Below are 26,228 nucleotides of genomic sequence, written 5' to 3'. Positions count from 1 at the left end.
GAACGGAAAGGTGGAGATGACTAATAAAGATTGGACTTAAATCCTTTCCTTTAGCTGTCCCACTAACTTTCTTTATGTCAAAGTCAAGGTGATGGCTGCACAGGTAACTCTGACAGTGGCCAACTGGAGTCACCAGACCACGCCTATGCTTGATCCAGTGAAACCAGCAACTTGTTTTTGTTATAGGCATTCAGTAATGCTGTGTAATCCTTAACATTTTTTTGAAGTGATTCTACTTCTAGAACCTCTGTATTCTGAAAGGAAGACTCTCACTTGCCAATTTTTAAGGAGTGTGATCAATGCACTTACTTTCTTTCAAATTGTGGTTGCTCAGCAAGGGATGGTTTGTCTCCAGAAGTTTTGAAAATAATATTTTTTTTTCTGTGTGTTGCAAATTCCTTTTTACTTTTGACATTCATGCTTTTAGGGTCCTTAATTGTAGCAGACAAATTATTGATAAACTTGGCTGTAAACTGTGAAAAGAGTGTGCCCACTCAGCAGCTGCTGACTTTTCAACTTTATCTTACTGTGGTTCTGGGAAGTTTGCTCATAATAATTCCCAAGTTCTGCCTCGTGGAGTGTGTAAACATGCTGCTAATAGTCAGATTGCCCTGATGTACTCTTTAATTGCACCTTTGAATCCTGCCTCTTGCCTTTTGTGTACTGAGGTGCACTTTTGAGTTTAGGGCAAAAATTACATAGGAAGTAGTACAGTAAAATACGGTTTGGAAACTATTTCACTTCAGGAGCCAATCCATTTGGAATTGTGGGAAGGTTTATCAAATTTTCTGCACAAATATCTGAATCTCTGCCTTTTTTTTTTAGAATTATCATACTCTGTTCATCATCTTTTAATTGTATTTTCAAGGTTGTAGTCTACACCTCAACTGATGGATGACTTTTAAAGCATGAAGGTTTGAAAGGAAGTCTTTAAGTAACTTGCATGAAACCATAGCAGAAACTTGAAGGACTAGTGGTGTCAAGACAGTTCATTGGGGGAGTTCCTATGCAGAGAGGTCTGTTGAGGCAGGAGATGCAGACCAAGTTGAGGTTGCTGAAAAAGAGGCATTTTTGGGAATTTGCTTCTCAAACACCAGGATGCCAGATGGTTGCTGAGCACAGGTGTTGAGGTGTGTTTTGAGGCTTTGGTCCATGAAGCCAGGGTGGATGGACTATGTATGTGTGTGTGTGTGCTGCGACCATGTTGGCAAAAGGCATATCAGAATACATGGCCACAATGTGCTGTAGATGCAGCTTGACTAGAACTAGAGTAGAGTATTGCCATTTTCGTGTTTTTATCCATTTTCTGAATGCAGAATGAAGTCAGGAGGACTAGCCTAATGGTGATGAGCTGAAGCTTGAACATGTCTTTCATGCTGTTCTGGATTTATTCCTAAAATGTATAGAATGTCTCAAACAAGCATTTGTGTTAGTTTTGAGGTAATAATCAGTTCTTTTTTGAAAAAGGACTTATTCAGCTGAAAGCTTAGTCGAATTAAAGTGTTCCATCTTTTGGCATGGTATAGAACTTGCTAAAAAGCAGTCTGGTTTGTTTCAGCATGCCAGAGTTTTATATTTGGTAGCATGTGGGTTAAATCAACTACTGTCTTCTGTAGAGAGGATGTAGATACCAAAAAACCTGATGTATGTGCTTACAGTGTGTTCTGTTGTAACTTCCCGAGTTCATATGTTGCAGAATATATTGTAACCATCATTTGAGATGTTACTCCTCCAGCATTATTTCACTGAGACATGAACCAAGTTTAAAACCTACTGGCACAGTCCATTGTTCTGAAATTCTCCTTAATTTTGTCCCTCTCACTTGCACTTAGTACCTCTTCCTTCTATCCTGCCCTGACATGATTCATTCTTTGCCATCCCATTTACACAGTTCCCCCTCTCTCCCTTTTGAAGTGGCTCAGGACCAGGACTCCTCAGTATCTCATCCCATGCCACCAGAGGAGGATTTTCTCTCTGTGTGCAGTCGGTACTGAGCTCTGACAGATGCCTGCCTGCAAGGCTGCACGGCCACAGTGTTAAGTGGAACTGTATATTGAGCGTTATGGGTGTTTTCTTCAGGAAGAGCAAGAGAACAGTGATTTACAGGAGATGGAGCAGTGACCAAATGTATAATAAACCATGGGGGGTTTTTTATAGCTCTTCTGGGTTAGCTCAGATTGTGCTGCCTTTGATACATTGTATGTATATATATCAGATCCTGTCCGGAGAGAGAAGCAGGCCTTTGGTATAGGCTTGTTAGAAGGCTCAGGTTGACAATTGACACTCTGTATGCTTTTAACACATTCAGGTATCTCTAATTTTCTAACTATTAGCAGTTAGGAGAAGACAGGTTGCCATTGTCTGCGTGGGACAGTTACGAGTTGAGCCTGAGATTAGCTGAGTTGGTTAGAGCATGGGATTGAGAATGCCATGGTCACAGGTTCAGCTCCTGTACAGGCCATTCATGTAAGAGTTGGACTCCATAATCCTTGTGGGTCCCTTCCAGCTCAGAATATTCTGAGTCTGTGTTTCAAACTCTGGATGTTAATTCACAACAAGAACACTTTATGGCATAACTCTGCCATAAGACATAAGCTGTTCTAGACTCGCCCTTCGCAGGTGTCCATGCTGTGTCCTGTGGAGTCAGGGTGGAAACTTCCTTTCCAGTTACAAAGTTAGCAAAATGAAGCTTGACTTGTGGGGAACTTGTCTGTTACAGGTTGACATTTGCATCCCACCCTTTGGGGAGTGAGTTAGTCCTTGCATTTGGTATTTGAACTGCAGCAGGCAAGAGTGTGAGTGCCCCATCTTGTTTATAGAGATATTCCCAAATGAATGCTCCACCTACAGTGACTGGTGTCTCCTGGAGAAGTTAAGATGGTGTGAGCTAAGCCTATAATCCAGCCTGTATGTTGGGATGCAAGGGTGTATATAGTGAGAATTTACTCTGGGGATTCCAGCTTCTGTGTGTGTGCAATCTGTCACAGAAGATACGAATCAGCTGGCCTGTAAGAGCTGTCAGTGGAAGACTGAAAGGCAAATTCTGAGATGCTACCTAGAAGGAAGAAGTTGTGGCAGTAGTCAGTATGAGATCCTAATACTATCAGTGTCTGTTATTATAAACATGTATTCCATTGTTTGTCATTTTCATATCAGATTCTGAAACTGCAGTTTTTAAATGTCTTTATATAAATTTTTGCAAGTGTTTATGTTTTGCTTTGAACTACTGAGACTGCTTTTTCCATGGGAATGTAGTTTGATATGGCAGTATGCCAGTCTTAGATAAGTGATGTTCTAATAATGGGACGTATAGATGGGTAGAGAACACTGGACAAAAGGAAGGAATAAGTTTCTCTGGAGCACTGGTGTTCTGACCCATGATTTTGTTGGGCATTGCAATTCAAATAGTGAGTACAAAAACCTGGTGTCTTTGCAAACTGTGTTGAAGGCTGAGGGAATTTGCTGGCAGTCATATCCAAATGATGGCCTTGTACCTTGTACCCAAGTGCTGGTGCTCTGGTATACCTGGAGCAAAGGGAAGGAGTTGTTACATCTGTAATGATGTGGATGTCTGGGGCACTGGCTGGGAGATGAAAGATGAGTAGGCAGTGGGAGAATGTCCAGCTTGTCTTTGTCTTGTCTATAAATGATTTCACATTGAACAAACACCTCAGCAGGTTGTTAAGAGTGAGTCCCCTCCTTCTCCCCAGCATTCTGAAGCAGTAATGGTATAGCTGGCCTCAGGGGATCTCCTTGTTTTAATGCATTGATGAAGTTTTAAATCATCCATTATTGGAAATTAATAATAGAATCGTCAGTTTTTAGTGACGGGATGAAAGCTCATTAGCTGTTCTGTATGTTACAAGAATTGCATACAGTAAGATTGAAGTAATGAATTTAAGGGGGGTAATTGATTAATGTATGACTGGTCTTGTTTTTGCCTTTTATCCTGAACTGGTCTATAGTTATTTTTTTTAGAATATAGTACATTCCATTGCCATACCAAGATTCAGTATACTCTAAGGTGGATTGGGATAACCTCATGATCAATATTAGCATGCACAGCAGTAAGTTTATGCCAAGGAATGATAAAGCAAATGCCTCTGTTCCTGAAACAATTGAATGACACGTAAGAGCTCTGTAGAGGTGACAGGATATTCAGGTTTTTAAATCTTCGTATACAATACTCTGAACAATTGTCTGGATGGTCATTTATAAGAGTTTAAAACAAAAAAGATTCTGATAAAATTCCCAGGACTACTGTTTGTCTTGTGGAATAGTAAGTGTGCATAAAAGAACAAATGATCAATTATGAGCTACGTGTCCTTTGTAGAAGTTGAATTCATGGAGTCCTCAGCATGTCCATTAGAACTCTTCAGTCCATCTTTTACCTACCACTAAAATATAAATGAACATAAACTGAACTTTAAATTCTAATGAGAGCATAAAATCTTCACAGACACTTTAGCTTCTTATGCTTTTTAATTAGGAAAACTTTGTGTACCAAGTGTACTGAACAATCTTTAGAAAATCCTTGATAAGTTCTGTTCTTCAAGCAACTTACTTAGGATTTTATTTACTTGAGTAAGTATTAAAAAAAAAAGAAAAACTCCCCCAGAAACTCCAGACAAAAACCAACTGCCCAGCACACAAATGAAACCCCCAAATCCTGCATTTGTTCTTCCTCTGAAGGATTTCTCAGTAGTTACGGATCTGTGATAAGAAAAGTAACTCTGGACAGAAATCCTGTACTTGCCTTCTGATAAAGGACATCTTCTGTGCTGGGGGCTGGTAGCAACAGGAGATGGGAGATTGAGTTTGGGGACTGATTTGTTTGTCTTTCCCCTTCTTGAGCAAAGATTTGTATTTCATTACTGTGCAAATTATGATACTCCAATCTCACATTTGCAGAATGAGGAAGTGTCAGTTCTGTCTGTGTTGGGTTTCTTCTCAGCCATCTGTAAAAGTGATGTTTTTTTCTTGTGGTTTCCTTTTTTTAAAGGATTTACCTCCAGAGTGCCAGAATTAAATGGCTTAAGTTTCCATTATTTTATTAGTGGCTGAAGACTTTAGGAAGTAAAGAAGCTGTTTATTTGAGAAGCTGTTTATAAATGCATTTTCTTTTGTATGTCTAATGGTTTTTCATGTTTTGCCTTGTATGCTTCCCTGTGGTAGACAGTAATTTTTTCAAAAGAGGCAAATACTCATCCCTAGAAATAAAAGAAACATTAACTCCAAAATAGTCACAATATCATATTTTATATCAAGTAAATATTTATTGTATGCATGAAAAAAATGTACTTTTACGCATCCTGTTCTCTTCCAGGTTTGAAATCAAAATATTCTCCATTACTTGTGCAAACCACCTTCTCTAGGATTTGGAGAAAATATTATTTTGTTGCCCAAAGGAATTACTTTCAAATTGCAACTGACTTGTTAAGATTTACATACAAGTCTTTAAATCTCTAAAGCATGGTGGGCCTGTAAAAGCTGATTCTTCTGATACTTTAAAAAAATACTGTTAGAATTGTGAAAGTGGGATCTCTGGATTCTTGAATGAGATATAGATGTATGTATGTATATAAACAGTGGCTTTGTCAGGTAAAAAAACCTGCTTCTTGAAGTTGAGAAAAGATAATTGAACTTTTTAAGCCTAAATATGAAAGAGAGAATTATGTTGATATATGTAAAAGTTAGGGAAACCAATTGGGACCACTGTACTGTACAAACTGGGTGCATAAACAAATAAGCTAAGGCAAGCAATTATATCATGAGGTAAAACCCAAAATGTAAAGGCCAATAACTGGAGAAAAGGAAAGTGTAAGGAGCATTCTTTATAAATAAGCAATGAATGTTTATTGTTAAAAGACTTCTGCTTTATTAAGTACATGTCTGCATCGATAAGGACAGTCAAATCCTAAATAATTTTTTAAAATAAAATAATAAGATAATTTATTTTGGAAATATAAGTTACTGGGAATGTTTATATTCTTACAGAAAAAAAAAAAAAGAGTGCATTTTGGGGAGTTTACCTTAGTTTCTGGATTAGCACTCTGATATATAGTGTCAAACTAGGCGTGGTGTTTTGTTTATAGATTTTCCATCCCGTTTTCTTTCCAGGTCCCTACTTGAGTAAACAGCAAATTCTCTTAGTTTTATCCAGCATTATTCTCATTTCTTTATACCTCTTTTTCCATGTTCTTTGGATGCTTATAACTGACGAAGGGACAATCAAGATTACACCTCTGTGCCTTTTTCTGAAAGCCACAGCGGGATTTGGGAAAGGAGAATGGGTTGAGACTTGCTGTCCTCTGGACAGCTGAAGTTTTACTAGATGGGCCATGTCAAAGGTGGTGCCCTGAGGATCATACACTGTGGATCAGATTGTGGAAATGCTGATCTCTCATTGTGTGGTGAACTGAAGTCCACATCTCTCAATCCTTCCCTTTCCGCAGTTATTCCGGAGGCAGCAGGATCAAACCAAAGACAAGGATGTCACCGTTCTGCCTATTTTCCTCATGGACATCACTTTGCTCCATTGGTCAGCTCCCTGCTCAGCACTGCCCAGGAGGTCCCCCTGCCTGCAGGGCACTGACTGCAGAGCTCAGCAGCATATAAGCATCAGCAAGGGTTACCTGGTAGAGGCTGCTGTGGTACATTCCTGCTTATCTGTGTTACTTCTGGAAATAAAAAAATAAGCCATTGAAATCTTCCCCTCGTTTTTTGTGCTTTGAGATTTTATTCCTGTAAAATGAACCTTGTTATTTGCCTATTGTATATCAAGTGAAAAAGGAGAAAATTCTGAGTTACTCCCTTACCTCTATCCATGAATCCTCCTGTTGGTTTAATATTCACTCTGATCATGGTTTTTTACAGCAGCAGATAATGGAGGGGCTGCACCTTGTGGCACATCAGGAATTCCTCCCAGCAATCCTGCTGGGAATTCCAAGTCAGCAGCAAGGAACCTGGGTTCCTCGACAGGAGAGAAGGAAGAAGGGAAGAAAGTCCGACGGCAGTGGGAGTCATGGAGCACGGAGGACAAGAATACTTTCTTTGAGGGACTGTATGAGGTACATGTAGAAGAAAATAACAGACATAGATGGCTTTGGTTAGAGTCTGGATATTCCTAAAGAGGGTTGATTAGGGTGAGATTGGCAGGAGCAGAAGGCCACTTACATATGAGCATTTATAGGGCCATACATGGGGCTGTAAAACAACTGTCAGAGCTACATGTCAAAAGTGTCAAGTTTCTTGGGTTTTTTTTCTTTAAATGCACAGGAAAGATTTCTGAGTTTTATTAATAAATGCTTATAGTAAGTTCAGTTGTTATTTAATTATGGTTCTGTTTCAAATGAAAAGTAATTAAATTATGTCCCTGTCTGAACTTTCAAAAGCAGCACACTTGCTCTGTTATAATGCCAAACAAGAAAAGTTGCTCTGTTCTAAAGAGAATTTTTTAGTCTTTGGCCCTGAAGAGGCTAGAGCCAGTTCAGTCCTTGGGCCGAGAGACAAGAAGTTATATCATCTTATCTTCTGTCTCTTATGTTTTATGTGGTGGATCCCTGCTCGTCCTGTTCCTGTGATGATTTCAACAGCTTATCTGTTTTGAAACTACATGGCAAATGTAAAAAAAGCAGTGATGGGGAGTTTTCTTTGCACATGTGCATCTTTTAGAATTTTTTTTTTCATCATAGGTATGGTATCACATGCATGTGTTTTGTGGACAAAAGGAACACTTAAACAGTGTTTTCCTTTTTTTTTAACTCCTCTGAATTGCAGTAGTATTCCTTGGAAGCAAGTAATTTTTAAGCCATTTCACTGATTTTTTTTGAATAGTGAACTAAATTTTTTAAAAAATTGTTTTAAGGTGGATCCAAGACTCAGTTTGTTCAGTCCCTCCTACCATTCATTTTGTGGCACTGCCTTTCAGAAAAGATTTTCATACTTTGTGTTGAAATCAGTTCCAGCCTTTTCCGAATACAAAAATTTTGTGGTAGCAGGAGTTAATGTGTATAAAATAGAGTCTTTTGAAACTCAAACTTTTTACTCCTAGTAATAGTAACATGAAATGTACTGTAAATAAAACTGCAGATGGTAAATATAGTATGTTTTTCATTTACTCTAGTCAGAAGTGGTGGGGGAAGTGCAGAGGAAAGTAAAGAATGCTCAGGGAGAAAATCAATGTTTTCAGTCCTGCTACTTAACACATTTGCCAGTAAAGTTGGGTGATTTTTTCAATTTGGTAGCAACTTACTGTTTTTATTTTGAAACAGCTAAAGAAATTGGAAAGTAATTAATTTGGTATCCATATTGCATTTTATATAAAACAAAGGAAGCCAGTGTCATTCATTCTTTCACAGTTGAGATCTGGTCCCCAAAAATTTTGTTTATGACCATTGAAGTCCAGTTTTGCATAAAGAACCCCAAAGCCCCTCACATTGTTTGACTTGACTTACAGCAAGATCCAAGTTTGGATTTGAGTATTTCTATTTGATTTATTCTTTCTTCAGCATGGGAAGGATTTTGAAGCTATCCAGAACAACATTGCCCTGAAATACAAGAAGAAAGGCAAACCAGCAAGCATGGTGAAGAACAAGGAGCAGGTCCGGCACTTCTACTACCGCACCTGGCACAAGATCTCTAAGTACATTGACTTTGACAATGGTTAGTATGCACCAAAATGGGCTTGGTGCAAGGGTTGCAGTCTTGCCTTTTAGAGGTGAGGAAATAAATACTGAGGAGAACAGGGAGTTCACAGTGTCTCACCTCTTGTTTTTGTTAGCATGGCCCTATCAAGGTTCATGTTTTGTGAAAAATGCTTTCCAAAGCCTGGTGTTTATATCACTACTGTTCTGTGAATTCACCCCACCATAGTAAATGCAGATCCTTCTGTTAATACTGGGGGGAAAACCAGGTTCAAGGAAATGTTTTTGTATTGTCAGGAGCACACCTTCAGGAACTGCCTAGTCATTAATCAGGCATGGCTCCATCAAGCACACTGACCCAGCACCACTTTGCAATTCTTGGGGGAAGGTAGAAACAAATCACAGTCCAATACAAATGTAAATGATGGCATATTTGCTCCCACTTTAAAGACGTTTGAAATTGTACCATGGGTTCAACAACTTATGATTCCCAGTGCCATATTCCCCTTCCCATTCTTTTCCCTCCTTCTGCAAGTGGTTTAATGAAAACGAAATTAGGAAGTCAGATAAACTGCTGCTGGTGTTTTATAACAGTAACATTTTAATTTAAAATGGATTTTTATCAAATCCATACTACTTAGGAATGGGCAGAGAGGATTCAGCTTAGTCTGTGGGTGGCCTAATCTGAATAACAGGTTAAAGAAATGTATTTCAGAGTGACCAGATTTTAGTAAGATTGAGTTGTTCTGACTTTAGAGTGTCAAAAAATGTAATTTCTCCCATTAGCGTGTAATTAAGTAATAGTCTCCAGAGTTTTCTGGTCATTCTGATGGTCTATTCTAAGATGCATAAATCTGTGATGGTTGAATTTTTTGGTCTTTGAATAACTCCTGAATATCAGCAAAATTTTGGATAGTAAATTCATCTGTAGTCTGTGGCCAGAGCCTCTCAAGTTAAAAATAACTCTTCAGGGAGAAATGGATGTGGAAAGAAGTTAAAGGAATGCAAAGCTAGTGTGAAATACAATCTCTTTATCACAGAATCAACTAGGATGGAAAAGACCTTTGAGATCATCAACTCCAACCTATGACCACCTTGTCAAGTAGACCATGGCACCAAGTGCCACATCCAGTCTTTTCTTAAACACTTCAGAGACAGTGACTCCACCACCTCCCTGGGCAGCCCATTCCAATGCTCAGTCATCCTTTCTGTGAAGAACTTCTTAATTTCTGTCCTAGAGCTCCTCTGATGCGGGTTAAGGCTGTGTCCTCTCATTCTGTGGCTCAGTGTGTTAGAGAAGAGATTGACCCCCACCTGGCTGCACCCTCCTTTCAGGGAGTTGTGGAAAATGATGAGGTCTCCCCTGAGCCTCCTTTTCTCCAGGCTAAACAACCCAACTACCTCAGCCACTCTGGAACACAGGACTTGTGTTCCAGACCCTTCACCAGCTTCGTTGCCCTTCTCTGACCACATTTGAGCATTTCAACATCCTTCCTAAATTGGGGGGGCCCAGAACTGGACACAACGCTCAAGGTGTGGCCCAACCAGTGCTGAGTACAAGGGAAGAATCACTGCCCTTGTCCTGCTGGCCACAGCATTCCTGATCCAGGCCAGGAGGCATTTGCCTTCTTGGGCACAGTGCTGGCTCATGTTCAGTCAGCTGTCAGTCAGCACCCCCAGGTCCCTTTCTGCTTGGCCATTATCCAGCCACTCTGTCCCCAGCCCGTAGTGCTGCAGGGAGTTTTGGCCAAAGTGCAGGACCCAGCACTTGGTCTTGCTAAACCTCACTAAAAATTAAAAATAATGAGTTATTAAAAGTAAGCCATTAAGGAGAAATGGATATGGCTAGAAAGAAGCTGAAGGAATGCAAGCTAGTGTACAAGCTTATGTACTTAGTATTGTACTTTGTGCGGCGGTACATACTATACTGTGAATATGTAGTTCTTTACGAACTTTTGTGTTCCTGAGCTTAGGTACCTAAAGGAGGACTTGAGTATCTCAACAGCCTGGCACAAGGTGTATTTGGGAGTTCTTTTTTCAAAACAAGGCAGCAGTTTAAGATGAAGCCATTAGTATTTTGTTTAAAAGCCAGTGTTGCAGTGAACACAGTATGGAAGAATTTTTAAAATAAAAATCAGTTATGTATCTGTGTCCTTGGGGTCCAGAATCTCATTGTCTGAAGGAATTTTAACAGTCAGTGCAGTAGTTTGATTAGCTTTAGTATTAGTAGAAATACATGTCCTTGCATTTTGGGATCAAAGAGAACTAAAGTTTTGATGAATAGACAAGAATAAATATTTTCACTTGGTTTGTAAATCACAAGACTGTCCTTGCTATCATAGATCTTTAGGTCTATTAGCATTAATGTCCGCATCTTGTGTGTTGAAGAGAAAGGACAAAAAGGCCCCTTGCAAAGTTGAATAAAATGCCATCAATTTTTTGTGTAAAAATTTAGAATCTAGAATTTGCATCAAATCTCAGGATGTGTTTGTGCGCCCAAAGAATCTGTCATCTGGAAAATACAAACCTACCCCTGAATTTTCATGTGAAATTGTTCTGTATGCATTTGCTTGGGGGCATCTGGACATTTCCCTTAGAATTTGTAAACAATTGATACTGGACCTAGCTTTATTATTAATTTGCTTTATTTTGCATATTGAACAGTTGCATATTTGTTTAAATTCCATGGAGTTTGTTTTCCTGTAATCTAAAAAATGCCATAAAAAGAAAGTTGGTGAACCAGTCCCATTATAGTGTTTCTTGAACCAGAACTTAATTTTGCCTTTGTGATTTGTCTCATAATTATATGAGAAAAATACAGATCCTCTCCTTTATAGTGTTGAAATGAGCATTTACAATGTAGCTGTGCGTATCTGCAACCTGCATCTCACTGACATCTCTTCTGCTTTCTAGTGTTTTCTCAAGGGCTGAAAAAATCTTCTCTGGAGCTGTATGGCTTAATCTGCTATGGGGAACTAAGGAAAAAGATCGGGGGATGTGAGTATTAATGACTTCAGGTGATTTTTACGTTATAGAATCAGAAGTTACTACCCTTGAGGTTGGCAGTGTCTAGTTCAGTTCCACTTTTAAGTTCTTGATTGTTGCTGTAACCTGTGGTGTTATTTCTTCATTAAATGCATTTTTATTTTTACAGACCTTCCTTAGTCTGTTGCATTAGTCCACTTTGATAGATTTCTTTCGTTTTATCTGTCTGCAAAGTGCTGTGCATGTATTGCCCACAGGTGATAGGAAAACATACTCAAAGCTTAGATGATCTATTCTGTTATTATTGAAACCTAAGCAATTAAGGGTGTAAATGATACTACTTACACCCAGAATTATTTGTGCCTATGCAGTCAAAATCTGGGATGGTGTATTTTTCTAAGTTTTTCTCTAAATGTTTGCTCACTGTACCCTGAAGATGAAAAGGCACAAATCAGAATTGGAAATCACTTTACTGCCTAAGTAAGATGGGTTCTGACCTTGTCAGTCCCAGAGTCCAGTTTTGTCCATGTCAGTGAGGGAAGATGGAGGAGTATGTGCCATAACAATGCTCTGCTCTTTGCTGGCAGTTGATAAACTGCATTAGCAATGTACCTGAGCTTAGGCTCTCAGAGCTGCAGAGTTTGGATTGGAAGGGACCTTAAAGACCATCTTATCCCAACCCCCTGCCATGGGCAGGGGTACTTTCTACTAGACCAGGTTGCTCCAACCCCTATCCAACCTGGCCTTAAACATTTCCAGGGATGGGACACCCACAGCTTATTTGGGCAACCTGTGCCAGGGCCTCTCCACATTCATAATAAAAAGTCTTCCCTCCTGTGGTTTAAAACCATCAACGTTTGTCCTGTCCCTCCAGGCCCTGCTGAGAAGTCTTTCCTTGTTTTATTTTTTCCTAAGCTTTCTTTAAGTACTCATATGCTGGGACCCCCAGAGCTGCAGGTGGAATTTCACCTGAGTAGAATAGAGGATCCCTACCTTACCCTACTCTCCACATTGGGGGGATGAGCCCCAGGACATGGTTCCTATGGTTTTCATGGCTTCCAGACCAGAGAGAGCTGTGACATGATTGCCTTGAAGAAAGGGCAGAGAAACATGTGCCAGTTCATGTGTATGCACTTTTTTTTCCGTGTATTTTTTCATTTGTCCCCAGGCTTTTTGCACAGTTTTACATCATAGTGCATCTTCTACCTGCTTTGTTTAATTTGTGGGACATGGAAAACCATCAAAATACCTTCACTTCATTGTGAAGTCATACTACTTTTAAGGTGAAATGGACATGAAAGTGTTCATGAGTGAACAAGTACAATTCCTAAAAGGATTATGGGATTTTGGGAAAGGTTTTTAGCTATGTTATTCCCTTACCTGGGATTGCTGTCATAACAGGTAACGAACGAGACTGTTGTGAATGTTCATGCTGACTTTATTCTGTTTGTTTAAAGATCTCTAGTGTGTTAATTGGAGAAGCAGTGCTCAACTTGGAGAAGCAATTTTGAGCTGTTTGATGACAAAGCAGGTGCAGAAGCAAGGCACAGTGCACTGTCAGCAGAGATCAGTGTTAGTGTTTCTTTCCTGTACCCACATTTCTTTTACTAGCAGACCCTTTTTGCTATGACTGGGAGTAAGATTTTACACAGTCACCATGGCAATGCCTGCAGCCTCTCTGCTTCTGTCTTTTTAGAACTTTGGGACTTGTCTACATACTTTACTCACTATCACTTAGAAAATTTTTGTCTCCAAGACCAAATGTATTCAAAATGCAGGACTGTACACCCATTTATGACAGGTCTACTTTATGGAAAAGCAGATTCTTCCTTCTCCCCCCTCTTTTTTTCCTCTTATGGTATTCACAGTCACATAAATGGAGAAGACTTACTGAGAGCTATTGAGACACGAAAACACTCCAGAAATACTTTTAGCATTGCCAGAGGGAGGTTAATTATTCAGTGAATAGATCTAGGCCTAACTGTCATATAAATGGAGTTGCCAAAATTTCTGTCTAAAAACATGCTCTATAATGCATACGAAAAAGTGAGGGTTGTATGTTCATTTTATTATTTTTATTTACTTTTGTAAAGTACTAGGGTGCTGTTTCATTCTGCCTTGCTGCCTTAGGAACAGAGACTGAGCAGGAAGAAGCTTTGCTTTTTAATAACCCAGTGTCAGATTAAAGCCCAATGTTCAAAGATGGCTGTAGTACCTAAACTAGGATTATTTAATCCATGTGTAAAAAGTAATTTTTGCGGCAAGGACCATGTAAAGCTTGCATGTTATGAAAATACAAACTTTCCAGAAGAGCTATGTTGCAGCACATTTATGCACGTTAATCCTATGTGAGAATAAAATGTAATAGCTTTGGAAACCCAACAGGACACAGAGAAGGCCATGGGTTTAACAGTGTAAATCCTAATTCACTGTGTTATCTCATTTACTGGAAAGGTATGGATGACAAGAACGCAGCTAAACTCAATGAGCTCATTCAAGCCGGGTAAGTAAGAACTTACTCCTGACACTCATAAAACTGTGTTGTTCAGTTGGATGTTGTATTGATCATCCAAAGTTTGGGGCATTTTTTTAATTTTCAAGAACAGAAGTTTGATGTTTTCCATTCTTAGTTTGTTTTGTATTAGGAAAATATATTAGGAAAATTATTATTTCTCCCCTTTTCCATGAAGCTATTAATTGTTAATAATAAGAAATTATGAGTTAAATTTAATAAAATAATTAAATGGGAATTCTTTACAGAAGCTACAGCACTTAACCATGTAGATTCACTCAGGGAAATCATAGAATTATTTGGGTTGGAATCCAAGATCATCAAGTCCAACCATTACCTCAGCCCTTCCACCACTAACTCCTGTCCCAAAGTGCCACATCCATAGGTCTTTTAAATCTCTTTAGGGATGGTCACTCCACCACTGGTCTGGGCAGCGTGTTCCACTGCCTGACCACACTTTCAGTGCAGAAATTTTCCCAGTATCCCATCTAAACCTCCCCAGGCACAGCTTGAGGCTGTTTCTTCTTGTCCTGTTCCTTGTTCTCTGGGAGCCAAGCCTGACCCCCACCTGGCTGCACCCTCCTGTCAGGAGTTGTGCAGAGCCACAGGGTCCCCCCCTGAGCCTCCTTTTATCCAGGCTGAGCCCCCGCACTTGCTCAGCTCCTCATCAGACTTGTGCTCCAGACCCTTCCTCAGCTCCAGTCCCATCTCTGCACACATTCCAGCCCCTTAATGTCCTTCTTGCAGTGAGGGTTCATGTCCAAACCATTCTACCTCAGCAGGGCTCACAAGTCCTGACTTTCAGACCTGAAATGACCCTTCAGTACATTGGAGGCCTCAGCCCTCCAGTGACTTTTGCATCTCCTTGACATTAAGAATGAGTGTTCTCTTTCACTTCTAAAGAGTGTTGTGGGATTTGAGGTTGCAGTCTATGATTTGAAGCCCTCCTAGAATGCAGAAGGGATTAGAAGTTGTGTATTATTATAAATGAGGGCGTACCTGATTTGTGCATCAATTTTTCCAAAGTAGTTCATCTTTTAGAATTTATGTCTTTTAAAGTGATCTCTCTTTCAAAGGACAAGGCATGTGGTTACTTAGGAGGCATTGATGTCTCCTTGACCCCATCTTTAAAAGTGATTCGAAAAGTCATTATTTTCTGTGTTACAGATCTGCTTTTACCTTTTACATTCTTGCTTTTACGGTGTTCACTGTAGTAGGCAAGTCATTGATGAAGTAAACTTGACTGTAGACAGGAGCAGGAGTTTGCACCCTCAGCAGCTGCAGTCTTTTGACTTTACCTTGAAATTACGGATATTTGGTGTTCTCCCTTTCTCGTGTTCTCAAATGGAATTCCCAGATCAGTTTTTTAGGAGTTGAACAGTCTTTCCTCTCTTGGGAGATGCTGTTTGTACAGTGTGCTTGTGTTGATGCCCTTCAGTGTGATGCTTGAATCACTTGTTCATTCTTCTGTTAACTGCAAGGTTTTAAATTAGAAGAGAAATTCCCATGTGGTTTGAGTTTTGTACAATTTGGAAAATATTAACAGTATGTTCAACGGCATTATTCCTAAAGCGAATTACCTCTTTAAATTTGAGTTACCAGTTAAAGTGGACCTGGGATGAGCCTTCATCTGTAGTTCCCCGAATATCTCTAAGGTTCAGAGTATCAGCAGTTCGCTTAGTCACTCTGTGCTATACTACAGTGCCTTTCTTATACTGGGTTATCCAAACAAACTGAAGCATAGCAAATGAGCCTGATGATGTTTAGTGAGCTGTAGTATCAGTCTATCACTTTGCATGATTCAGGCTTTAGTTCTTCTAATTAATTGTTAGTGAGGGCTAGTGATTTCTGTGAAGTCTAGGTGTTCACTTCATGAAAGCCAGTCTTGTAACAAGCCATTTTGGGAAGAGGAGTCTTTGCATTTGGAAGTATTTATGCTAATCTTCTGTGCCAAAATTAGATGTACGTAACATTACCCAGTTGCTTTTGCATAGGCTTTTTGTCTACATGTGGGAGGCCCGTTTTTGTTTCCCTTTTTCTCCTGCATCCCTTACCCCATTTGGTGGTGAACCTCATCAGCTGAAGAAGAACAAGCTGTGTCTTCATGACCACCTGGATGTCTGCACCACCTGCACGTGCAGGGCAGCCTCATAGCTCCCAGAAGCAAACACATTTGCATGTACCTCGGTTGGTTCAACTTCTCATCTTGCTCAGTGATGGGACAATTCTATGAGCCTCTCCCCTCTTTGTAATCAGCTCTTTCTCCAGTTGCTAACATGTTTCTTTCAATAGTGACACTCTTCTTCTGACTGCAATGCACTTTGTAAGACTTGTCACTGAGGAAAGCAGTGAAAGTGAGCCCAAAGTGATTAAAAATGGGGAATGTGAACATGCATTATTCTGATGGTCTGCTCCTTAAGTTGGTAAACATTCTCTTCATTTAATTGGTAAGAAAAGTCAAGAAAGGTTCTGAGGAGCTGCCTGGCAATTTATTTGCAGCACAACTCCTGACCCTGGAGTTACGTGCTCTAATTCAATGCTTGTTTTGCATCTCTTGTTTCTGTACTAATCTCTTGGAGTGTGGAAAAACAAATGACCCTGTCAGGGACTCGTAAGAAAACCATACGTAAAAGCTTCCTAGCTGAGCTTATAACCCAGGTCATGCATACTAAGGCGTGCCTGACAGCTCCAGTTGTCAGCTGACCCTGGTAAGTACCAGCAAAGTCTCTGTGTGACGCATCCCTGTTTGCCTGTTGTACATCTCCTCCTTGGCTTCAGAATGTCAGAAACAGGCAAATGAGGCTAGTCAACAGCCAGTGGTACAGGACTTGTCGAATAAATGGGGAATCTTGCAGAAAATAGATCACAGTTTACATCTTCATAAATGCAAGGAGAAGCTAAGAGTTATTCTGTCAACTTCTGTAACTGTTCTGAGTAGTTCAGCATACTCAGGGCAACACTGGCCTGCTCTAGCTGCTGAAAGACAGGACCACTCTCTTTTGTGTGGTCCTTAGCACAGTCCTTTGTGCTAAGATTTTTGTTACAGCATTTTAATTTTACTACAGATTTATTATGTCATTGGATGTACAACAAGAAAAAAAGGATGTATAGTGGTATAGCAGAACTGCTCAGTAACTAATTTAAATAAACTTAAACAGGAGGTTTGTTGTTTTGTTTCATTTTTAGGAGGGAAGCATTATTACTTAACTTAGGTTTTGCAACAACCTTTACATTTAATAAAAAACTACATAGGAATGAATAAAAATATTTCCTCAATGTCTTTGTAAATATGTAGAAATTTTAGGTAAGTTAAAAAAACCCCAAAAACAACCAAACCATAAAAAACACTTAATTAAAGAAGTATTGTAATGGTGCACCAGTTAAGCAGAACACTCTTCAGTGAATTGTAGTGTATGTGGTTTTACCCCCCGACTTGAGAGGCTCTTTATAACACAAGATAAGAAAGACAGAAACCATTAAAAGGCATTAGTTGTTCTGTCTGGTTCAGATTCTGAATGTACTTTATGTGGGATAGGAGTGGTTCTTCACTGTCTTCCAGTTCCTTGGGAAAGCTCTTTGGCATGCTGAGGGGACATCTCTAACTCTCTAAAAATCTTGATCATAAAATAACAGTTCATACTGAAAAAAAAAATATATAAACCAAACCATTTTAGTATACTGAAAAAAAATAGTATATAAACCAAACCATTTTAAGTAGGCAGGTTCTGCTGTTGGTGTCAAGTCAGACAGGTAATTCTGAATGCATAGTCAGTAGAGTGACTTTTTTTAAGACTTACCCTTTTCTGCATTTGGAGACATCCAGGATCTAGATAACATAAGAAAAAAAGGGATTTTGAAGCTAAAAGTAGTTCTGTTGCAGACTGACTGTTCTACTGTACTCTCCCCTAAATTTGTAGAAATAGTCTTCTTCCAGCCTCTCTGCTACAGATTTCAATTAGAAAATTATCATGTCTAAATATATCTGCTTTTATATCAATTTGATAACAAGTTATTCTTTAGACTCTTTCCTAGATTGCTTGAAGCTAAGTGTGCTTAATGGAAAAGGGAATTAGGGGAAGCAGAGCACCTGAATATGGGGAGCTGGGATATTCTAAAGTGTGTGCGAAGGAACCGTGGAAATAACATTGATCACTGTTGTTGTGGAAGAGTGCTGTAGTGGCAGGGTGAAAACTTGCATGGGAAGTCTTTAATGTCACATTTGTCAACATTTGTGACAAAACATGAAAGTAAATGTGTCTTCATTTACTGAATGGTATACTTTGCTTGCTGACTTCTGAACTGTGCAATTCCCCCTCATGCTCGGGGAAGACAGTGGTTCCTGCTTCTCCATATAGGTATCAGCAGGTTTGCAGTTGTTTGGTTTCCTCCAATGTGGTTTTCCTCCTAGTGTTTTGTTGTTTTGTTTGATTTTTGTTTTTTGGTTTTTTTTTTTCAAATAATGTCATTTCCATAATTTACTTATATTTTTCACACTTCTTTTCTGGCTTTTATCATAGGTTTTGGTTGGGTTGGTTGTTTTTTGCTCATGTCTCTGCCCTTTGAAGCACAGATAGAGATGCATTCAGGAGTTTGTAATGCTGATTCATTTATAAGGTGCTCCATGGTAACAGATGGTGGATACCTGCAGCCCAAGGTCCACCTGCACAGGTGGCAGACAAATGGAGCACAAACAACTACCAGGAAGCCTGACTCAACAATAAATGCTTTATGACCAACTTGCTGGGCTCTTGAACAGAAATAGGAAATACAAAAATGAACAACAGCTTTTCTTTTTTCTTTTTCTCAGATCAATTAGCTCAGCTGTTTTAGGCAGATCAAACCTTCTGGGCCTTCTGAGCAGCCAGGCCCTTGTTTCAATAACTTGCCACTCATGTGATGGAATAATTTCCACAGAACTTGATTGGTTTATATAGTTATATCAGTTAATATAAAAAATGTTTCTCTCCCCAAACCTCTTCTTACTTGTACTAACTGTCAAAGTAATAATTATCATGATGATAATAATAATGTCATTTTTGACTCCTCACTCACATGCTTCAAGGGCACATTTGATAATCAAGAATTGCATTAGCTAAAATCAAGGAGGAGAGTCTCAGCTTGCACAAGTAGTGAAAAGAATTTGCTGTATTAAAAGATTACAAATAGGGAAGAGGATCATTGTACAAAATGCTGATTTTCTGATAAAATCATATCTACACTTTAATATAAGGATAAATAGAAGAGGATATGGAGTCTCATGCTAAGGCTGAGGTGCCCAGGATGAGGTTTTAACGTTCCTTAACTTATTGATTAGATACCTGCAAGGGTTTCTGTGTCCTTCTCTAAGTCTTTTCACTGGAAGACTCTGACAGAGACTTTACACTGTTGGACTTTGTGGGACCAACTGTCTTCAAACAATTCTTTTTTCCAAGAATTATGCTGAAAAGAAATCTGCCCTTCCAGCCCAGGGATATTCCAAATCTATAGAAAGTCACAGTTCAGTAACTGAAACTTTTGAGTTGCTCACCCCATCAGCTCCATCTTCTCAGGTCTGCCTCCACTTCTGCTGCCCTTTTGCAGATTTTCTTCCTAGCACTGTAGGCAACTGCTCTGCCTGCATGATGGTGTTTTACTTACAGCATAGGAATATTCTTTATAATTTATTTTGTTTTACTACAAGGATTTACATTCAGTCCTGCTGCTTCTATGCCAGCTGATCCGCTTCAAGTATTAGGTAGTAATACTGCCATTGGTAATTTGATTAGGCTCAATGTGTGCCCTTTAAGTCCCTACAAAGAAAGCAGGACTGATGGAGTGAAGAAATCAAGTAGTTTCATGGTGTGAAACAAAAATGACTTCTGACTCTTAAGGATCTTTGAAACTGCTAAAGTGATACTGAGACTAAACCAGTGAAATCATACTGTAAAAAGTTACTTTGTTTAGGTTTTTGCACAAGCTCTTAGACCTCATGTCTGCACCAGATATGGTGATCATATTTCCAAATGAAAGACTGCAAGGACTTCAGACTCTTTCTTCCTATAATTAGGAGTCATAAGCATAAAGGGAAGACTAAATCAAAACCACTTGTCTTTTATGAAGCAGCTGTCTGTGAGGGTACTCTTGAACCAAAGTAACATGATCCTGGTCCACTTATAAAACAGAAGTCCCTCCCTGGGTGGACAACCAAGTGTTTAATGAAAGTCTGGAAGAGGAGAGTCACAAGAGTAGCACTTCCACAATGAAAAGTAAGGTGATAGGAAGAACTGAATGCTCCATGAACTTGCACTACAGACCCTTACATTTCTGTATTCATTCCTATAGCCATGATGGTGTTTTGCTCTGTGTCCCTGATCACAGAATAAGCTGAGTTGGAAGGGACAGGGGTCATCAAGGTCAGCTTCCAGCCTTGCACAGCACCATCCCCAAGAGTCACACTGTGACTGAGAGCATTGTCTTGATGCTTCTTGATCTCTGTCAGGGTTGGTGCTGTGACCACTGCCCTGGGGAGCCTGTTCAGTGCCCAAGCACTGGGGGAAGAAGCTTTTTCTAATATCCAGCCTACACCTGCCCTGACACAACTTCAGGCCATTTCCTTGGGTCCTGTCACCAGTGACCAGCACAGAGAAAAAATTTGTGTCTGCGCCTTCTTTTTCCCTCATGAGGAAGCTGCAGCTGCAAGGAGGTCTCCCTTCAGTCTCCTTTTCTCCAGGCTGAACAGACCAAGTGCCCTCAGCCAGCCCTCATATGGCTCCCCCTTCACCATTTTCATTGTCCTCGTTTGGACATTCTCTAATATCTTTATTACATGGTAGTGATTAAAACTGCACACAATACTCAAGGTGAGGCCACTCCAGTGCAAAGCAGGCTGGGACAATCCCCTCCCAGCCTGGCTGGTAATGCTGGACCTGGTACCCCCAGAACAAGGATTTGCCTCTTGGCTCCAGGACACTCAGCTCCAGCTGGCCCTCGACCAGGACCCCCAGGTTCTTTCTGCAGCACTGCTCCCCAGCATCTCATTCCCCAGTCTGTCCATATATCCAAGGTTGCCCCATCCCAGGTGCACAATCTGGCACTTTCCCTTGTTGAACTTCACATGGTTGGTGATTGCCCAGTCCTCTAATTTGTTAAGCTCTCTCTGCAGGGCCTCCCTGCCTTCATGGGAGTCTGCGGCTTCTCCCAATTTTTTATCATCTGCAGACTTGCTTAGTATCCTTTCCAGTCCTGTGTCCAAGTTATATATGAGGATGATGAAGAGGACAGGGCCTAAGATGGATAGGTCTGTATTCACATACTGTTGTTACTGGTTCCTCTAAGTACTTCTCTTTTTGTATATCCAGGGCCACAACTGTTCGTTACAAGGGCAGAAACCTGCGTATCAAAGCTCCCATGTGCAGGGCTTTGAAGAAACTCTGTGATCCAGATGGTGAGTAAAAGATGCTGGAACATGAGGGTGTTCTAGAAGATGGCTGGAAGCATAGAAAGTGTGCAGGCTTGTTCTGGTGTGTCCATCACTGGTAGGGAAATTTCGGCCGTTGCATGTTTGTCCTCGGCATAGTATTCTGTCTTGGCCTGTTTGCTTGTGTAACCCCAGTAACTTCAGGACTCATGCAGTTTTCTTACCAGCTAACTTGAAAAGGAAATATCTACACCAGACCAGTTCACTGCTGCTTTCACTGTATGTGAAGGTGCTAGTGAATCAGCAGTAGTATAGTGTTTAGCATTGAACATTTTCAAATTTTTTACCTTCTCCTATTCAGCTGTGTATGATTTCATTTTGGATTTTTTGTTGACTTCCTTGTTCTCAAGTAAGTAGAATCAGGCTGTTCAAAGGTCTGAAATACTGTACTTGCTCAAAGTTTCTAGAGGTCTGATTTTTGTCACTGCTTGCTGAACTGGAATCCCCAGTACCACTACAGTGTCCAAGGATAAGAACATATTGAAACAAAAGATATTTAAGGAAGTGGGCTCCACTGGTGAAGCTGAGCTCCTCAAGTTGTCTGTAGGTGATGGTGGTGTCTGATCTTATGTATTGTGTAACTCAGCATACAGTTGTCCTGTATGACAGGAGTTGTCTGACAACTGAGTTGTCCTTGCTTTGACCCTTTGTACTTCATCTCCATTCAGGTGTGAGTGATGAAGAGGACCAAAAGCCAGTACGACTTCCCCTCAAGGTCCCTGTGGAGTTGCAGCCACGGAATAACCATGCATGGGCTCGAGTACAGAGTCTTGCCCAGAACCCACGGCTTAGGTAATGGAGAACTGATGGTGGTGCTCAGAATAGGGAAATAGATGAGCAGCATCCTCGCCCCCTCCTTTTTCTTCAGGGCTCTCTTTGCCAGTTGGGCAGTTCATCTGTGATAATGCAGTTGTCCTAAGTGTACTTAGTCTGAAGTCTTTGTCTAACCAGTGTGTGGTTTGTAAACATGAGTTATCACATGGGAAAATTAGATTACCATTGTTCTTTATATCTTTTAATTTGAGTAATGAAGGAGCTACTAGCTTTGGAGATGAGTACAGTTTGTGCCACTTTATGTCAGAGCAGAGGGCAAGTAAAATGGTGATAGTAGCCTTGGTTCTAGTAAAATCTGTATTGCATGTACCATTGACAGAGACAAGGGAATATACGCACTGGTCAGAGGTGCCTGCACCAAGGCTCTAAACCCAATGATTAAAGTAGCATGGAAAGTGTTTGTAGTTTCTCCCTTGAAAAACACTGCTGGTGCAGCTGTTTAGTGTCATCAGTGGCTGTTCATCCTGGTCCTTACATCTAGTCCAGAACTTGGAACAGCAAACGTGAGACCTCTGTGATGTTGCATATTGTTTCAAATGCAACACTTCAGTGTAGTGACCAAAGATCGTGATAAAAATATCCATTCTCTTCTCTGTATTAGGTTTATGTAGTAAAATGCTTTCAAAAAGTAAATGTTTGTCTTTTGTGCCCTTTTTTCTCTTTCTTTTTATACTTTATGTAGTTGCTTCATGCTTTGCCTGCACTTTTGCAGTTCAGTTAAGTCCTGCCATCTTTTCCTATCTTCTTCTGTCTGGAAAAAAATAGTTTCTTGAATCATGGCAGTCAGGTTTATCTGACAGGCTTTTAGAATGTTTGAGTTGTCACAGTTGTGAGTTAACCGAAATTTTAAAGTTGTGGGATAACGTATGTTTTTTGTTGTGGCTGTTTTTCTTAGCGCTTGGGAGTGCTGGCATTATAGAATGCCAGTTTATTCCTTAATTCCCCTTCTAGCATCAAGGTTAGGACTTGGAGCTCCTGCTGACATTCTCTGTTCCCTCGCTCTGCTTCTCTTGCGTACAGGATGATCGTGGAGTTACATCGGAAGGTCTCCAGCCTCCTTGAGTTCCTGAAGCAGAAGTGGGCTCTACATGAAGTGCGGGTTGTATCCTTTTCCTGCTCAGTCTGTTCCACGTGCTGTGTCCTGGGAGAAGTTCACTTCCTATTCCAAGTTCAGTTTTGCATCGCAAAAGTGAATCTACTTCATAAATATACCAGTCCCTGCTTAGTAAAGACATAGATAAAGTCTTAGCATCACTAGTGGAAGCTTTTGTGGGAGATCCCATAGTGTTCTGCTTTTACCTCAACTCTTCTCTGTTATGATCCCGTAAAAGCTAGTTAAGAAAAAATTATATTCCTGACTTTATTTAGTTTCCTTAAACTGTGATCTTAGTCTGGTTCATTATCACTGGGTGACCCCAATACAGCCTGGATAATAACTGTCTATTCTGTTTCCAGTTTCAGCCAAGAGATTAAGGACAGATCTTTGCACTTTGTGCAGTTTCACCAATACAGGCTTAAGCTTCTTGTTGAGGTAGCTGCTGCTTCCTGCAATGTATATCTGCACTGTCTGAGCCATACAGTGTTCAGGGTGTCCCTGCCTCTGAAATTTGATCCATGCAATAGAAAGATTTGTGAGTTAGCAACTGTTCCGTTCTGAACCTAGTCCTTCTGACTTGTGGGTTTTATCCACTTCTTTGGCCTTTCATTCAGGCTTTTCTGTTTAATTTGTGAGCCTGGAAGAAGCAGAGGCATAGCACTTGAAACTGAAGGATGTCAGAGTGTGTAAGGTGGAGTTTGCTGCACTCATGAGAGGCTGCTTTGCTGTGCAGTGTTAGAGGTTTTGCAGTGTTGGAGGTTTTTTGGGGATTTGTTGATTGGGTTTTGTTTTTTATTTACAATTACAGTGGTGTGTGAAACAGGGAGGTAATTTTGTTTGGAATGGATATTTGGGCTTGTAGCAGGTCTTCACTGCAGTCTTTATCACCACAAAGAACCTAATTTCTGATTACAGTTGTCTTCACTATAATCTGTGCAAATAGAGAACATATCCTCAATCAGCTAGATTTTCTTTTATTTTCTTTTTTTTTCTTTTTAACTTGCAAAATAGGCTCCCAGGTGCTTTTTTGGAAGGGGCAGATGACTGTTACATTCTTTGACACGTCTTTTTTTAGCGTAAAACACTTGAAGAACAGCAACTTCGAGACTCCAGAGACTCAGAAGCAAGAGGCAGCTTCTCAGAGGAGAAAGTGATGCTCCATCTCTTTCCAGGGGAGAACTGTACCATCACTCCACTGCCTGGGGTAGCCAGAGTGGTCCACTCCAAGGCCTTCTGTACTGTGCATTGGCAGGAAACGGGCAAATGCAAACAGAACGCAAAAGACTCTCACTTACTTCCCCCTGCCCAAATCCTTGGCATACAGAGTGGTCAGGGGACAGCAAGGGGACAGCTGAAATACCTGCGGGGGATGGAAGGTAAGGGTGTGGGAAGGGGAGAAAGCACTACAGAGCCCAGCAGAACCTTGCAGCCTACAAGTGAAGTTTCTGCAAGCACTGAAGATGGTGCCTCAGAGCCCGTCCTGGTGGAAGGAATAGCCTCAAATCTTGGCATCACTAATTCCCTCCAGAAACCACCTTCTGGACTTCAGGATCCAGGAGGGCACCAGGAAAAGCTGAGCTCAGTGGCCTCCTGCATGGAGGGCAGGGAGGCCCTGGCTAGTGACCAGGCAGGTGTGCTGCCTTCGTGCAGCACAGAGTGTGCTTGCAGCAGGATCCCTGATGTGGAGGAGCTCTCCCTGCTTGATCCATTCCCACGGTACATGAAGTCCTGCCAGGACCTAATCGTCCCAGAGAAATGTTCCTGCACAGACAAACTGCACGGGAAAGACTCTGCTTCAGCAGCTGGTAATGCTTCTCCAGTGGCTTTTCCAAGCAGGAGGAGTGCAGAAACCTCTGACTCTTGTTCCCAGCTACTGAGAGGTGGTGTGGCTTCCCCTGGCAGCAGTAGATATGAAACTCAGGCGAGCCACAGCCAGGGCCAGCAGCTTGATGCTTGTACCAAGGATATCACGGATGCAGTAATGGAGGATTCTCAAGAGAAGCTGGGCTCCTCGTTTCCACCTACACCTCAGGGACAATCCAGTACAAAGTCTCTCAAGGATGACCCAAGTCGGCTCTCCCAACAAGTTAGAGAAGAAGGATGGAGTCTGCGAACCTCTGAGAGCCTTACACTGGCTGAAGTCTACCTCATGATGGGCAAACCGAACAAGCTGCAGCTGGAATATGACTGGTTGGCTGTCTTGGAGCCAGAAACCCAGCATGCTAGAGAGCAGGTATCTGAGTCAAGTGCTGTCCCTGCATGCTCTACCTTGCACAAGCAGAGACTCTTGAATTGCCTTCTGAGACTCATCTCTACTGAAGTCAATCCCAAACCAGTAAGTGGCTCTTGTTCATGCTCCAGATGCTAAACTCTAGTTTCATTTGGGGAATAATTGCCCAGTTGTGCATTTGCAATAAATTCGTAGCTAGCCATGTCAAGAGCTTTGGAGATTCCTGTGTTTAAATTATACAAAAACCACCACACAAGACAGCTGGCTACAGAGTGGACTTTGCTTCAATATGCTTTGTACACTGCCTTTTAGCTTCTAGTTTGCTGTGAGTCTCGTTGGTGTTCCAGTGAACATTTAACAGGATTACTCAAAAGATCAGTTCTGAGATGAGGTGCCTTCTGCTCTCTCTCAGATTCTTGGAACCTTAAAACAGCCCAGATTGGAAGGGGCCTTGGAAGATCATCTAATCC

The 26,228-nt window shown here is 40.7% G+C and overlaps 1 protein-coding gene across 4 annotated transcripts in view; it reads left to right on the top strand.

The window, feature by feature from the left end:
* Positions 1-26,228, top strand: part of CRAMP1 (cramped chromatin regulator homolog 1) — a 50,233-nt gene that overhangs the window by 4,918 nt on the left and 19,087 nt on the right. For 3 of the 4 annotated variants that reach the window (XR_010442016.1, XM_064725727.1, XM_064725725.1), the window contains exons 3-10: positions 6,877-7,070; positions 8,511-8,664; positions 11,559-11,642; positions 14,085-14,133; positions 21,480-21,565; positions 22,267-22,390; positions 23,453-23,534; positions 24,604-25,863. Coding sequence is in view for 3 of the 4 variants with exons in the window: in XM_064725727.1 (XP_064581797.1) it covers positions 6,877-7,070; positions 8,511-8,664; positions 11,559-11,642; positions 14,085-14,133; positions 21,480-21,565; positions 22,267-22,390; positions 23,453-23,534; positions 24,604-25,863 (2,033 nt within the window). In the remaining variant the exon portion in view is untranslated. The remainder of the gene's footprint in view (positions 1-6,876; positions 7,071-8,510; positions 8,665-11,558; positions 11,643-14,084; positions 14,134-21,479; positions 21,566-22,266; positions 22,391-23,452; positions 23,535-24,603; positions 25,864-26,228) is intronic. The other variant, XM_064725726.1, reaches the window with a different exon arrangement.

This window comes from Zonotrichia leucophrys, chromosome 14 (assembly GCF_028769735.1).
Source record: "Zonotrichia leucophrys gambelii isolate GWCS_2022_RI chromosome 14, RI_Zleu_2.0, whole genome shotgun sequence".
Lineage (NCBI taxonomy): Eukaryota > Metazoa > Chordata > Aves > Passeriformes > Passerellidae > Zonotrichia > Zonotrichia leucophrys.
This window is presented reverse-complemented; position numbering and strand designations above follow the sequence as displayed.